Consider the following 17,405-nt stretch of genomic DNA (forward strand, 5'->3'; position numbering starts at 1 on the left):
ATACTAGGGCTGCACGATATTGGAAAAAACTGACATTGTGATATTTTCTTCCCCTGCGATATGAAAAAATACAGGAATTGAAGAAAAGACAGTTTCTTTTTACCTCAAACCGTCCTTTCTTGGACTTTAATGCGATACAATTGGTATTTTTTCTAACTATATTTAACCGGATGAAGGATTTTAGTCACGGACTTCTGGATCTTAAAGGGGACCTATCATGCAAAATGCACTTTTGTACGTCTTTTCTACATGAATATGTGTCCCCGGTGTTCCAGGGAACTCACCAAGTGTCAGAAAACACAACCCTCTCTATTTTCCTCCATACCCAAATCTCTAAAAAAGGGGCTGCAACGGATCTGATAAAAACTGATCCAGATTTGAACACTGTCCTGACGTCAGGACGGTGGCGCTACGGCTATTGGGCCAACTCCACCAATCAGGAGGAGACAGCCACGGCCATTGCCGTTCGAAAGCGCTGGAGACGCTGTAGTACATATGCCAGGCCTGTAGGTGGTGCTGTTCTCACTGAATCAGCCCAGAGCTAGAAATTGTCAAATTGAGCAAAATGAGGCATGGCTAAAATGCATGATCTGTTTGGTATTTTGAAAAAAATAAAGTATAAATATGCCTTATATAGGTATGGTCCTACACTATATTATTCAAATATAGCATGATAGGTCCACTTTAAGTTATCAGAGCAACAAGCTGAGCTAGCTCGATTATCCTGCTGTGATCTGATCAAGAATGATTGTGATTGGTGGTTTGCTGTGCCTGCATGTCACTCACTCAAGTACATTTTCCAATTGTAGCAAGCAGCAAAAGAATTGTAACATGACGTATTTGAGTTAATTTGCCTACTTAAAGGTAGGGTAGGTAAGAATGGAGAAACCGGCTCGAGATCGCTAGAATTTGAAAATACACAACCGGAAAAAATCTGCCCCTTCCTTCAGACTTCCTCACAGAGCCCCTCCTCCAACACACACGAACGCGCACATGACCAATGAGGGCACGAGATAAGTTTGTGCACAGATGGAAGGCTGACAGGCAGGTAGGCCATCCAGTTATTTTAGCCGGGCCGGCTCAGATGATTGGTCGTGCTTTTTACAGTACTACAGCTTCCACAGATGATATTTATTTATGTATTTATTGTCAAAGCACTTCAGATATTCATTGCTATCGGGATGTTAAGAGCATTCCATGGAATATAACAAAAAGTGTATCTCGAGCCGGTTTCTCAAACTTACCTACCCCACCTTTAAATGTATTCATTGCTATCGGGATGTTAAGAGCATTCTACCCCACCTTTAATATTGCACGTCCTAAAAAAATTGTTTTAGTCACGACACGATATATCATGCAGCCCTAATGTAAACTGAATATCAATTTTTCCTCCGTCACCACAGCTCTCTTTTCTCTGCCTTTTTCTACCTTTCTTTCATTTTCGTTTTCACCTCCATGTCTCTCTTTTCTTTCTCTATCTCTCGCTCCGTCTTTTTTCTTCTTGATTCAGCTATTCAAATTCAATTCAAAGGTTTTATTGTCATATGCACAATGACATTCTTCTGGCCTGAGCTCCTCCAACAAGGCAACATATATAATAAAATACAAAATAAAAAGTAGTGCAAAAAGTCTATATACATGTCAATAGAATATGGGATATGTACAAGAACAGAATATGAAATTAAATTATGTAAATTAAGACAAAATTAAATACTATGTAGGCACAGGGGGAAAGGTATTGATGTAAACTGTGAATATCAATCTTTCCTTACAGCTCTCTTTTCTCTATCTTTTTCTACCTCTCTTTCATTTTCACCTCCATGTCTCTTTTCTCTCCATCTCTCTCTCTGTCTCTTTTTCGCTCTTGATTCAGCTATGTAGTTACAGGGGGGGAGAAAAGGTATTGATGTAAACTGTGAAGTAGCTTCAAACAGCAGTTAAGCGGCGAGTCGCAGAAGGTCGGGCGCTAATTAGCAGCATTAATCATCCGTTTTAACAGCAGCTCGAAGCAACTACCGGGAGTTTAAGAGATCAAATCATCGGTACCCCAAACTGCAGGAGAGTCCACAGCTTATATAGGCTGTCAAATGTGATGTTTAGATGTTCATTCTTTATATATCTGAGTATTTGTTCAGCCTTACGTCCCTGACATGGTGTTATAAAAGGCCGCAAACATTTGTTGGACATCATTTCTAGTTTAAATTATACATTTTGTGTACATTATGTCCTTAAAGGGGCCCTATTTAGCTTTTTCCCCTCTCCTGTAGTGTGTTCTATAGGTTTTAGTGCATGTAAATGGTCTACAAAGGCTAAAATCTCTGTGTTCTCTCCAGAGCCTGAACATCAGCAGGAGAGGACTCTTTAAAGTAGAGACACTACATACTGATATACACCTGAACATCAGCAGGAGAGGACTCTTTAAAGTAGAGACACTACATACTGATATACACCTGAACATCAGCAGCAGAGGACTCTTTAAAGTAGAGACACTACATACTGATATACACCTGAACATCAGCAGCAGAGGACTCTTTAAAGTAGAGACACTACATACTGATATACACCTGAACATCAGCAGGAGAGGACTCTTTAAAGTAGAGACACTACATACTGATATACACCTGAACATCAGCAGGAGAGGACTCTTTAAAGTAGAGACACTACATACTGAATATACACCTGAACATCAGCAGGAGAGGACTCTTTAAAGTAGAGACACTACATACTGATATACACCTGAACATCAGCAGGAGAGGACTCTTTAAAGTAGAGACACTACATACTGATATACACCTGAACATCAGCAGCAGAGGACTCTTTAAAGTAGAGACACTACATACTGATATACACCTGAACATCAGCAGCAGAGGACTCTTTAAGTAGAGACACTACATACTGATATACACCTGAACATCAGCAGGAGAGGACTCTTTAAGTAGAGACACTACATACTGATATACACCTGAACATCAGCAGGAGAGGACTCTTTAAAGTAGAGACACTACATACTGATATACACCTGAACATCAGCAGAGAGGACTCTTTAAAGTAGAGACACTACATACTGATATACACCTGACCATCAGCAGAGAGGACTCTTTAAAGTAGAAGACAACTACATACTGATATACACCTGAACATCAGCAGGAGAGGACTCTTTAAAGTAGAGACACTACATACTGATATACACCTGAACATCAGCAGGAGAGGACTCTTTAAAGTAGAGACACTACATACTGATATACACCTGAACATCAGCAGAAAGGACTCTTTAAAGTAGAGACACTACATACTGATATACACCTGAACATCAGCAGAGAGGACTCTTTAAAGTAGAGACACTACATACTGATATACACCTGAACATCAGCAGGAGAGGACTCTTTAAAGTAGAGACAATACACAAAACAGTATGTGGAAAAAAGTCCCAAACCGTTGTCGGACACCTTTTTTGATGTTTCGTTCGCTTGCTTTGAGAGCAATGGACAAGTTGATTGTTTAAGTATAAATGATGATTTATATATATATATATATACGACAGATCAATTCTCTGCAAAATCCTCGAGATGGCGGCAGCTGGATGGAGTGAAGTCGCTTCAAAGTGTCCTCTTTGTTGTGTGGCATATTCAATAAATACAATTATAGTTAAAAAGTGCAAACGTTGGACGAAAACAAGCACCACTAACTTTTGCAGAGTTGCTTTAGACATCGCGTGATTTATTCCTCGTTCAACTTGACCAAACGTTTCATTTGAAATCAATGAAGTGGTTTGTTGAGTTCACACGAGGCAGACCTTCGCTGCTCTTTTTTCTTTCTCCACCATCCAATATTATTTATGCACTTTCAAATAAACTGTCTTGATTCAGCACACTTGTAGAAAGTTCTAGTAAAGCGTGTTGATTAGAGACCCTCGAAGCACAATTCCCCAATCAGCTTTATGAACCTCGGTGTCATCGTGAAGCTTGTTTTCTTTGCCAAAGTAAAGTTGGTAATTTTGTACATTTTTTGTTTTTATGTTTCAGCTATTTCCCTGCTGGTTTTAAGTGGGTTTGAGACATGTGACGTCATTTATTTCTATGCACCAATCAGAGTTTAGAAAACCTTCCAATCACCAAGTCATTTTATTAAAAATAAATGCTGTGAAAAGCTGCTTTTCCTTCAATGAAAGCTTTATATTCTCTAATTTCTGACTGTTGGATCGAACAAAACGAGACATTCGGGTCGAGTAAATTGAGATTGCTTGTGAACTTCTACCATCACTCATGTGATACCATCCTTCACATTTACCCGTCTTTACTCAAACTCTCAATACTGTGGACTGAAAGCAGGAATCAGAATACAAATAAATAAATAATAATGCAAAATGATATTAAAATAAGAAGTCAAGTATAATAAAATTAAAATAGTTATATAAATATTGAAAATTGAAGTAAAAATGTCCAAAAAAAGGGTTAGAAATAAGAAGTAACTGTAAAAATTTCCAATAAAACACCAAAATAAATACAAATATTTACAGAAATATAAGAAGTTAAAGTCAAAATGTCCATTAAAAGATCATTTAAAATGTTTTTAAATACAAAATTGAAATAATAAATGCATTGTGTTGTGTATATAATGATGCATCCAGCCGCTGCAGACGATCAGTTCATGGCTGCAGAGAAACAATCTAATGAAAGCTTCTCGCTCTGAGTCCGATAAGAACCTTTGCTGAGGAGAAAAGCCCAAATCTGTATTCAGCGACGGAGCCTCCAGATAACATCAGCGCTGTGAGAATCCAAAGCTTCAGCCTGAATGGGATTTAATCGTTTGGCTGGACCTGCAGATCCACTCTGGCTGGATCCTGATGCATCTTTCTCTCCCTAAAGACCCAAGAGATGATAGTTTGGTGATGACGTTGGAAATGATTGAATTCAATTACTTCATTGTTATTGTTCAGGTAAAACAACATTAAAAAGGCAATCATGTCGGTGCAAATATACATATCAACAAGCGCAAAAAACAATGTTTATACATACGCAGACACATGCATGCAAACACGCATACATAGATACTGTACGTACATACACAGTAAATACATACATACACACTGTACGTACACGCATACAAGCATACATACATACTGTACGGGCATAAACACATACAAAGATAAATACATATTTTTGTCTAATTTCTCTAATTTAGAGTTCTTGGCAGTTCATCTAGTAGTTGTTAAGATATTTTAATAAAACACAACATATTGAATCCTTTTTTATAGCAATTGACTAAAACTTTGAGGCATCCAAATCCGTAGGATTCATCCTCTGGGAACAATGCATGCATGTGGGAAATGCATTGGTTATCCATCCAGTACAGGAACAGATACTTCAGTCTGGTTTTTTAGATTAATAATAAGATCAATTTGTGTTGATCCCCAAGAGGAAATTCAGTTTTTCAGTCTGGTTTAAGTCTTTATGGGCTGGCTCCGGCCTATATAGCTGAACTCCTCCAGCGCTACACCCCAGCCAGAGCTTTAAGGTCTGCTGACCAGCTGCTGCTGGTAGTGCCCAAGACCAGGCTCAAAACCCGAGGGCATCGAGCCTTCGCAGCAGCGGGCCCTAGGCTCTGGAACACTCTGCCCCTCCATGTGAGGTCGGCCCAGACCCTAGGGGTTTTTAAATCCACTCTTAAGACACACTTCTTCTCCCTGGCCTTCTAGTCAGAGCGGAGCACAACTCCTGACTTTTCCCTGTGTTTTTTTTTTTATCTGTTGTAATTTATTGTCTTTTATTGTGATTGTAGTAATGTGTTTTGATGTGATTGTAGTATTTATTACAGGTACAGCACTTTGGCCCGACCAAAAATCGCTTTTAAATGTGCTTTATAAATAAACTTTGATTTGATTTTGATTTAAGAACACATTACCAAAAATACACAGATGCACAAACAGGACCTATAGACATGCACTAATGAAGAGGAAGTCCCAGTGTCTGGATGGTCTATTGGTCAAAGGGTTGAGGATGTATTTATGTTCTCAAGAGTCAGGGTTTCCTTTAAGAGTCTTACTCAAATGGTCAATAGATGAACTGCAATTTGTTTCACTGATTAGCCCCGGACTAAAGCGACAGACCGACATCCATAGAGCTAAGCATCTAAAACAACTCGAGATAAATGTGTAATTTAAAGAAATGGGAACTATTTACCTTTTATGTTCAGTAAAATAAACCAAGCTGTGTTAAAAGATTTGTGGCCACTAGGGGGCAGAATCCATTGTATGGATGGATGGATGTATTTTAAATTTAAATGAGATCCCATGAGGTTCAAGGTTCAAGGCTTTTATTGGCCATGCGTCATAGCTACAGTGTAGTTATGACGATGAAAAGGAGGTAGTGTAAGTACAATATGTGCATATTTCCCAAGGTAATATAAAGAGACTCTTCCTGAGAGGTTTTGAATCCATATGTTGTACAGTATGTTCGATGTCTGGACTTGGCTTCATGCTCAAAGCGAGTTTCTAAAGCAGGGTGTATTGTGATGTTTTATCAGAAGCTCCATCATGGCTCCCTGCAGATTATTGATTCCTGCCGTCCGTCCACTGCCGTCTTTCAGCCTCATAAATTATTTGGGTTTGACGGTTCGGAGATTAAAGAAAGAATATCTCGAGCTCTTTCTAACCAACATCACCGACATAAAGAACCTCCGCCTGTTATATATTGTTGTCAGAGGAAACGGATGGTGAGCGTAGGTTAGAAAGGTGGTGATTGGTTTCCAGATAGACCACATATAAAGTAAATAATGGTGTATCTGCATCATTGCTCCTGATATTTACTGTGGACGACAGGTGGAAAAACGCTCAAATCTCTTCCATCAGGAGAAACGTGCTGCAGCTTCAGAGAGGGTGCACAGATAAAAACACAAATGTTCCAAAACACCAGAAGAAACATCTCCAGCAACAACTCATGCAGCCTTTAGAGAACATTCAGCAACTTGAGGAGACATGGCAGCGTTTACTAAAAGCTGCAGAAACCAAACGCTGGAGAAGCTCAAACACAACGGAGACCAGGGGACACTAAAGAGTGACGCACACAGCTGGGAGACCAGGGGACACTAAAGAGTGACGCACACAGCTGGGAGACCAGGGGACACGAAAGAGTGACGCACACACAGCTGGGAGACCAGGGGACACTAAAGAGTGACGCACACAGCTGGGAGACCAGGGGACACTAAAGAGTGACGCACACAGCTGGGAGACCAGGGGACACTAAAAAGTGACACACACAGCTGGGAGACCAGGGGACACTAAAGAGTGACGCACACAGCTGGGAGACCAGGGGACACTAAAGAGTGACGCACACAGCTGGGAGACCAGGGGACACTAAAGAGTGATGCACACAGCTGGGAGACCAGGGGACACTAAAGAGTGACGCACACAGCTGGGAGACCAGGGGACACTAAAGAGTGACGCACACAGCTAGGAGACCAGGGGACACTAAAGAGTGACGCGCACAGCTGGGAGACCACGGGACACTAAAGAGTGACGCACACAGCTGGGAGACCAGGGGACACTAAAGAGTGACGCACACAGCTGGGAGACCAGGGGACACTAAAGAGTGACGCACACAGCTGGGAGACCAGGGGACACTAAAGAGTGACGCACACAGCTGGGAGACCAGGGGACACTAAAGAGTGACGCGCACAGCTAGGAGACCAGGGGACACTAAAGAGTGACGCGCACAGCTGGGAGACCAGGGGACACTAAAGAGTGACGCACACAGCTGGGAGACCAGGGAACATTAAAGAGTGACGCACACAGCTGGGAGACCAGGGGACACTAAAGAGTGACGCACACAGCTGGGAGACCAGGGGACACTAAAGAGTGACGCACACAGCTGGGAGACCAGGGGACACTAAAGAGTGACGCACACAGCTGGGAGACCAGGGGACACTAAAGAGTGACGCACACAGCTGGGAGACCAGGGGACACTAAAGAGTGACGCACACAGCTGGGAGACCAGGGGACACTAAAGAGTGACGCACACAGCTGGGAGACCAGGGGACACTAAAGAGTGACGCGCACAGCTGGGAGACCAGGGGACACTAAAGAGTGACGCGCACAGCTGGGAGACCAGGGGACACTAAAGAGTGACGCGCACAGCTGGGAGACCAGGGGACACTAAAGAGTGACGCACACAGTTGGGAGACCAGGGGACACTAAAGAGTGACGCACACAGTTGGGAGACCAGGGGACACTAAAGAGTGACGCACACAGCTGGGAGACCAGGGGACACTAAGGAGTGACGCACACAGCTGGGAGACCAGGGGACACTAAGGAGTGACGCACACAGCTGGGAGACCAGGGGGCACTAAAGAGTGACGCACACAGCTGGGAGACCAGGGGACACTGAAGAGTGACGCACACAGCTGGGAGACCAGGAGACACTGAAGAGTGACGCACACAGCTGGGAGACCAGGGGACACTAAAGAGTGACGCACACAGCTGGGAGACCAGGGGACACTGAAGAGTGACGCACACAGCTGGGAGACCAGGGGACACTAAAGAGTGACGCACACAGCTGGGAGACCAGGGGACCCTAAAGAGTGACGCACACAGCTGGGAGACCAGGGGACACTAAAGAGTGACGCACACAGCTGGGAGACCAGGGGACACTAAAGAGTGACGTGCACAGCTGGGAGACCAGGGGACACTAAAGAGTGACGCGCACAGCTGGGAGACCAGGGGACACTAAAGAGTGACGCGCACAGCTGGGAGACCAGGGGACACTAAAGAGTGACGCACACACAGCTGGGAGACCAGGGGACACGAAAGAGTGACGCACACACAGCTGGGAGACCAGGGGACACTAAAGAGTGACGCACACAGCTGGGAGACCAGGGGACACTAAAGAGTGACGCGCACAGCTGGGAGACCAGGGGACACTAAAGAGTGACGCGCACAGCTGGGGGACCAGGGACACTAAAGAGTGACGCGCACAGCTGGGAGACCAGGGGACACTAAAGAGTGACGCACACACAGCTGGGAGACCAGGGGACACGAAAGAGTGACGCACACACAGCTGGGAGACCAGGGGACACTAAAGAGTGACGCACACAGCTGGGAGACCAGGGGACACTAAAGAGTGACGCACACACAGCTGGGAGACCAGGGGACACGAAAGAGTGACGCACACACAGCTGGGAGACCAGGGGACACTAAAGAGTGACGCACACAGCTGGGAGACCAGGGGACACTAAAGAGTGACGCACACAGCTGGGAGACCAGGGGACACTAAAAAGTGACACACACAGCTGGGAGACCAGGGGACACTAAAGAGTGACGCACACAGCTGGGAGACCAGGGGACACTAAAGAGTGACGCACACAGCTGGGAGACCAAGGGACACTAAAGAGTGGCGCACACAGCTGGGACCGGAGCGCTTGGTGACGTTAAGGATCATAACTGTCTCTAGAATTTCTATTGATTATTTGAGTAGTTTTGAGTTTTATCTGCAGAAGCAATAAATTGTAGGATAAAATGAGCTCTTCTTGTGTTGAAAAGCTTTTGTTGGACGCTCTTATTTTCTCTCCCATTTTGTATTTACTCTCCAAATGTTCACTGTCAGTTATTCACCTTGCTCTGCTGCCCTCTCCTCTTGTATTTTCTGAGATGCCCTCTTGTTGTGCTCCAGGTGACAGTGTTTGTTCAGCCTCGTGCTTTTAAATGATGTTTGTCCTTGAGTGAGCCGACATGTTTTTAAAAAGTGCAAAGACTCCGTGCTGCAGAAACTTTTCTAACTCCTGGACCTCCGAAAAGTCCAAGATTGACGCTGTGTTACTGCACCATGCTTTATCTCTTTCTCTGTGTCCATGCAGATATCAGATACTTTAAAGGTCCCATGTCACGGCCATTTCTACTGATCATAATTCCATTGTTGAGGTCTACTAGAATAGATTTACATTGTTCAATGTTCCAAACTCACATTGGTTTCTCATACAGCATCTCTGTATAGTATGTGTATTCACTCTCTGTCCTAAACGGCTTGTTGGAGCTCCTGCCCCCCCCTCCCTATGAGCCCAGTGTGCTCTGATTGGTCGGGACGTTGCGCTGCTCGCTGCTCAGTGAGCTGGCTTACTGGTGTGGTTTCCGGGTCGGCGATACAGCGGGACAGCGCGAAACTCATCCTGAGCACACACACACACTCACAGCCGAAGTAAAAACAATAAGTGTGGCTTGATATTGAGTAAGAAAAAGGTTTATAACGCTGTGAGAATGGGTCTGCGGAGAGCATTTCTCCACCATCCCAACTCGTCTATTACCAACCAGGGAGCTCTATGCAAGTCAATGGGACTCCCTGTTAGTTGAAAATGTACGCTAAAGGCATACTTGCAACCCTCCCGATTTTCGCGGGAGACTCCCGATTTCATTGCCCTCTCCCGGTTTCCTCCCGGGGTCATATTTCACCCGATTTCTGACAATCAGATTTACTCAGGACTGTCTCCACTCGGACTTTAATACAGCTACACCATTGTTTGGTTTCCATGGTAGCGTAGCGCGCGCAACTGAAAGTCTGAGAGGGTGAGGAAGATAGTCACAGCAAACAGAACAAGAATCGACAATTCTACCCTCTGCTCACTCCTTTCCTGTAAAATACAGGTCCAGCCCACACATATGGTGCTACAGTGCACTTACAACTACAATAAGCATGTTAATGTTAATCTAATACAGCTCCGGCGATCCACTAGCACCCCCCCCCCCCCCCCCCTCCCCCCCCCCCCCCCCCCCCCGCGGTGGTTTTGGAAATGCTCCTCAAGGTTGGCAAGTATGACCACATGACGTCCACAAATGGAAAAAGAGAAATGTCCAACGAGGCGTTCTGGGGCAGCATAGACAGGTCTTCTCTGTGTTAGAGTTTTACTCGCTACAGGGTGTACTTTGAGGGTTTGTGACCGTTCACATGCAGACAAACCTTCATAACACACAAGGGGACGGGTAATAACCGGAAAAGCATGACATGGGACCTTTAATTTATAATGAGTGTTGTCTTTAAAAGCTCTGGTAAACCTTTGATACATTAAGTGGTTGCAACCAGACTTCAGGAAATGTTTTATTCGTTGCTGATGAGCCACAGAAACTAAAAAGGCTCCACTATATGAGGAGCTTTAGTAGAAATCTGCATATGAAGCTGCTAAAGCCTGTAAATAGGATACGCTCTGCTCAGCCAGTTAGACTGACACCCTGTTCGAAATAAATCACGACGTAGTAAATCTTTTAATTCCCACACACTTGCAGCTTCATTTCATGTAGTTTGTTCGTATTAAATGGATCATCCGACAACACTGGTGGAGCGCTCGCAGTGTGACAGGAAATAATTCTCTGCTGCCGTGCATGGACAGAAAACCTTGAAGAAGCTCGTCACGCTGAAATATGTCCGTCTTATTGACAGCTGCTGAATTAACGGCGTGTATATTTCAAGCCTCTGCGTCAAAATGCCTGCAATAGGAATGGTCTCTTAATGGCAGTTCTTCACCTAATGTGTACAAACCTGTATTTTATACTATCCATAAACAGCAGTCTCTCCATTAACATTTAAAAACATGATAGGAGCCGTACAGCCCTTTTCCATGCTTGCCTCGAATTGTGTATAATCACAACCTTTTACGGCACTATCATGTAATATACATCTTTCTCTACAGGACAATCTAAGCCAGGGGGGGCAAACTCTAATACACAGTGGGCCAAAATAAAAAAATGGGTACTAGTCGAGGGCCGGACTGGTTCAATGTTTATTGCAGAACTTATTGAAATGAACTTATTGCACATATTAAACCTGGAACTAACAAAGCTTAAATGATTGCCTATAAAAACAACATTAAACATTAAATAATCAGTTGCATTCATTTCATCTGCAGCTTTTCCAGAGTCATTTCTTATGATTACATTTCTCCACAGGCCAACAACAGCTTCAAGAAAACTATTTCCCTCAAAGAACAAACCAAACATGCTCTGTTGTCGTGAGAGAAAGTGCAGAAGGAAACATCCATGTAAACTCAGTGTGCTGCTCTGTGATGCTAGTTCAAGCAGATACTTGGCATCTCATCTCGGGTGCAAGGTCATCAATGTTTGGGGTCAGGCTCTGAGCGGAGGAGACCCTCAGGATGGAGAGAAGGTGTGCGTGCAATATACCGGCGGGCCAGATCTAATAGTAATTAGAAATTATCCTACGGGCCGAAATTAAATCCACCACGGGCCGGATTTGGCCCCCGGGCCTTGAGTTTGACACATGTGTGCTCTAAGCTATGAGAATATGTATTCTGCAGGGATGTGACATGAATCTAAGAATAGTTGTTAGGACCATTAAGACAAAGGAAAATGAGATGGAAATTGAATCTCGCAGAAATGTCTTCAGAGAAAAATAAGTTTGAAGACTTTGGATTAAATGTTCTTCCGAGTCTTTTGAAACAATTTGAAAACAGAAGAAAGGTCTGAAGCTGGTCTTTAAGAGGCAGTTTAAAGTGAGACTGCAGCTTTCTCTGTTCTGGAGATATCTGTCGTATCGTCCACCTCCCAGTGTTTCCCAGCTGCATATCCCTTTTTAAATTAATCAAATTAAGAGTCATATCTATATACAGATATGATTGATACATCAGAAACTAAATCACGTTGCAGGATTCCTGCTCATTAAAACCGTAAAATTAGATAATTTGTGACAGTCATATTTATAACCAAGGCAAATGGTGCATTCAGGTGCTCCTCCTCCAAGTTGGGAAGTTTCTGAATCCAACTTTGGTGTTTTTATGAGCTACAAAGAACGAGTTAGAGGCACTATTCTGCTTTGGGGTTTTTCCCTTCCCTCTAGTGTTCTATTCAGTGCATGTAAATGGTCTGCAGAGGCTACAATTCCCGTGGGAGTTTCTCTAGATTTCACTTTGCTGTGTGTGTGTGTGTGTGTGTGTGTGTGTGTGTGTGTGTGTGTGTGTGTGTGTGTGTGTGTGTGTGTGTGTGTGTGTGTGTGTGTGTGTGTGTGTGTGTGTGTGTGTGTGTGTGTGTGTGTGTGTGTGTGTGTGTGTGTGTGTGTGTGTGTGTGTGTAGGGGTTAAAGAGTGGTGTTGTTGTCACATGCTGTCAGCTCTGTGAAAGCGTAACCTGGAGGATACCTGACAGCCATCTGGCTGTTTATTTTTCCTTTCGACATCTCACACACACACACACACACACACACACACACACACACACACACACACCACACACCCACACACACACACACACACACCCACTTACAAACACTCAGTGGGAGATCAAGCCTGGTAGAAAGGCTCTCGCGTCTGTTTAGCTTACTTTAATGACGTGCATAGTCTAGCAGCAGCACATCTGAACAACATGGCTTTAGTTTGAATAATTAACATTTTAATTTGACTTTTTATGCTTTTATTGTTGTACCTTGAACTCAGTGTGTTCTCTGGAAACAATGACGACCGTCACGAGAGGCTAAAACTGCTTCTGTAACGACTTCTTGCAAAAACCCTCCAGACTCTTCACAACACTGGGATTCATAATTTAGATAAACAGCAATATTCATTATATGTTATATGCACACACATGTTCAACAGCCTATCACAGGGGGGTCAAACTCAATTTCATCGCGGGCCACATCAGCATCATGGTTGCACTCAAAGGGCCGGTTGTGACTTTAAGACTATATAAAAATACATATATAAATGTTTAATATATATAAAATAATGTATTATATTACATCATTGCATCTGCATTGGATTATTATGGGATAGGGTAATAACTTCATAATTAACTACGTCTGAAAGCAGAAGTCTAGGGCAAATAATTGCAAGTCTCTTCAGTGAGAATGTCACAATATGATTTAAAAAGAAAAGCCAAATTCTGAAGAAAAAGTCAAAAGTGACATTTTGAGAAAAAAAGTCAAATTCTAAGATAAAAGTCAATTTTGAGATGCATTGTGGGACATGTAGTTTATGGGCAAGGTGCTTCTGTAAATCGGCATGTAACCGTATAGTAAACATATTATATTCTTGTGGGCCACATAAAATGAAGTCACAGGCCGGATTTGGCCCCCGGGCCTTGAGTTTGACCCCCCTGGCCTATCAGATGCATGCAAGTGAAATCCCCAAAAACTGCACAAATGAAATGCAACGAATGTGTAAAAATGGACGTAATCGAGTCAAGAAGAACAAAGACCCAGGAATTAGTCAGCATCAGCCCTTCCTGTCCCCTGGTTCTGGAAGTCAATGGTTTTCTGATTGAGTTTTTGCAATTGATTTGTTTGGAAAAAATCTGTATATTTCCAGTGTAATGATTCAGACTTCTGTACAAATGGAGATAATTACTTTATATAACTGTAACTTAAAGACGTGTTGTAACGTCACATGTTTTATATGCATTGGACGCCAGCAACGAGAACAACTTGTAGACGATTTAGAGTTCATTTGTACTGAAAAATCCGTATTTTTGCAAACACTATAATGATTTTCTGCCAGTTTCCTCTCCCTCGGGTCTCGGATCATATTTATATTTAGATAAAACTATTTTAAAGCGTGTCTCGGCTTAGATGTTGTACAAATATCATGCAACAAATGGAGGTAATTACTTTATATCACTGTGACCCAAAGATGTTGCATTGGACGCCAGCAACGAGAACCATTTTTAGAAGATTTTGAAAGGATTTGTATTGAAAAATCCATATTTTTGCAAACACTACTGCAGTGTAAAGATTTGCTGCCGGTTCCCTCTCCCTCGGGTCAGTTTTAGTTCAAACTATTTTAAAGCGTGTCCTCTCTTGTTGAGCTGCAGGACATTGAGACACATTTAGCGTTTCAGAGTTCAAAGCTGTCCGTTTGGAGGCTGCAGGTTGTTATATGTTACATACTCAATACTGTGGGCAATCCCCACAGGAGCAATTTGGGGTGAAGTGTCTCAGGGACACAACGACATGCTGACTGCAGTGGGGTTTGAACCTGTGACCATCTGATCCCCATACCAAGGCTCTATCCACTGCGCCACATGCCTCCTTGTTAAGGTGGCAAGCCAACAAACAGTTAGACGAAACGATGAAGATGAAGGAAGCTGTCAGGAGGAAGAAAGAGACCTTATATTCTCCCAGAGGAACTCCTGAATCAGCAGAGGAGAGGAGAGGAGCTGGAAGAAGGCAGCTGTGTGGAAAATGTAGAAATACCATTAATTATATAACCATTGTTGCTACGGACTGTTTGAGGCTTATGATAGCTATGTGATTAACATGATGATTCAGCCTCTATGGAGATAGACATATGACAAGCATGCTCATTTCTGACGTGGAGCTAATCTGAAGTAAACATTGAATACTGCTTTCTATTCCTCCATCTTGTGACTGTGTAACTCCCTCTCTTGGATATCAGCATGTGAAGGACACTGTTCAGGAACTAGTTGATGCTCTGTATGTGATGACTACTTCCATTCTGGAGAGGATCACAGATACATGGATCCTGATGTTGAAGATCAAGCCGGTGACCAGGGATTATTAACATTTTGAGATTTTGAGCAAAAGTCATAATTTTTGGGAAAATTTCGATTTTTGAGAAAAAGTCAGAATTTTGAGAGAAAATGTCAGAATTTAAAGAGAAAATGTCAGAATTTGAGATTTTGAGAAAATGTCAGAATTTTGAGAAAAAGATCCGCATTTTGAGAAAAATCTGAATTTTGAGAAAAAGATCCGCATTTTGAGAAAAATCAGAATTTTGAGGAAAAAAAGAAAAAGTCAGAATTTCTTTTTTTTGTATGTGATGACTACTTCCATTCTGGAGAGGATCACAAATACATGGATCTTGAGATTGAAGCTCAAGCCGGGGACCATTGATTATTAACATTTTGAGATTTTGAGCAAAAGTCATAATTTTTTAGATTTTGAGAAAAAGTCGGAAAAAATTTCGATTTTGAGAAAAAGTCAGAATTTTGAGAGAAAATGTCAGAATTTGAGATTTTGAGAAAAAGTCAGAATTTTGAGAGAAAATGTCAGAATTTTGAGAGAAAATGTCAGAATTTTGAGAGAAAATGTCAGAATTTGAGATTTTGAGAAAAAGTCAGAATTTTGAGAGAAAATGTCAGAATTTTGAGAAAAATCACAATTTTGAGGAAAAAAAGAGAAAGTCAGAATTTTTAGAAAAAGTCAGAATTTCTTTTTTTGTATGTGATGACTACCTCCATTCTTGAGAGGATAATAAATACATGGATCCTGATATTGAAGCTCAAGCCTTTGATATTTTTCGAACAGATTGGATTAAATATCGTTACCTCCTTCTCTTTCAGGGGCAGGCGGAGTTTCCCGTGGACGAGCACCAGAACTCCTGCTATCTGTTCTGGGTCGTGGAGAACCTTCTGCAGGACTCTGACGTACCGTTAAGTTTGGAGGAGGCGTCGGAGAAGACCGTTTTCCTCCGTCACCTGGAGCGAGCCTTCCAGCTGTCGGAGGAGTTTCCTCTGTTTGTGATCTGCATGTGGAGGATCGGAAGCCTGCTCACCTCCTCCGACACATAACACACTTTCAGACGCAAACGTAGGACGCAAAAAGGTTCAAAACAGCAGTTAACTTTGGCCAAAAACTGTTCAGATGCTCGGGAGAACTCACAGCTAGTGGACTGAAATGCACTGAAGCTGAACATCATATTTATTATCCAACAGTGTACCAGGTAAGGAAAGCTGACATTAAAGGTCGACATTTACATAACAGATGTATTTGTACATTTGTAAGAGGATTTTAATGTATTTTAATTGTTTTGTTGTGGCTGTATACAATCAATGTTTCCAGGAAGTGTCAACAAATACTTCTAACTTTTGACCGGAAGCTCAGATTTATTTACGCCTCTGTTTTTACTACACACATGTATTTATCGTCACAAAAATCTGCAAACCAAAATAAACAAGATGATGCAGTACATCATATGTTATCCAACAATATTTGACCTGAAGGTAAGGAATGTCGTGCTGGGACAACTGACATTAAAGGAGAATTTGAAGGGATTCAGACTAAAGGTCGACATCGAGGATTCTCTCTCTGTTTACGCTTAAAAAAAACAAGGTGTTCTTTAAAGGTCCCATGTCATGGCCATTTCTACTGATCATAGTTCCATTGTTGAGGTCTACTAGAATAGATTTACATTGTTCAATGTTCCAAACTCACATTGGTTTCTCATACAGCATCTCTGTATAGTATGTGTATTCACTCTCTGTCCTAAACGGCTTGTTGGAGCTCCTGCCCCCCCCCCCCCCCCCCCCCCCTGTGAGCCCAGTGGCCGTCTGCGAGACAGCAAGACACAGCGAAACCCAGCCCGAACACACTCACACACCGACTCACAGCCTCGCCGCGTCCCGCCGTCTCAGGGAGGAGAAATCGGCGGAGCTGCAGCTGAGAAAAGATTGAGTGAGTGTGT

The 17,405-nt window shown here is 42.8% G+C and overlaps 1 protein-coding gene across 1 annotated transcript in view; it reads left to right on the forward strand.

Annotated features, from left to right (window-relative positions):
• Window positions 1–16,890, forward strand: part of mei4 (meiosis-specific, MEI4 homolog (S. cerevisiae)) — a 71,130-nt gene extending 54,240 nt beyond the window's left edge. The window contains exon 5 of the mRNA XM_034123845.1: window positions 16,285–16,890. Within this exon, the coding sequence (XP_033979736.1) occupies window positions 16,285–16,512 (228 nt within the window). The 3' untranslated portion in view covers window positions 16,513–16,890. The remainder of the gene's footprint in view (window positions 1–16,284) is intronic.
• The last annotated feature ends 515 nt before the right edge of the window (window positions 16,891–17,405 follow it).

This window comes from Trematomus bernacchii, unplaced genomic scaffold (genome assembly GCF_902827165.1).
Source record: "Trematomus bernacchii unplaced genomic scaffold, fTreBer1.1, whole genome shotgun sequence".
NCBI lineage: Eukaryota > Metazoa > Chordata > Actinopteri > Perciformes > Nototheniidae > Trematomus > Trematomus bernacchii.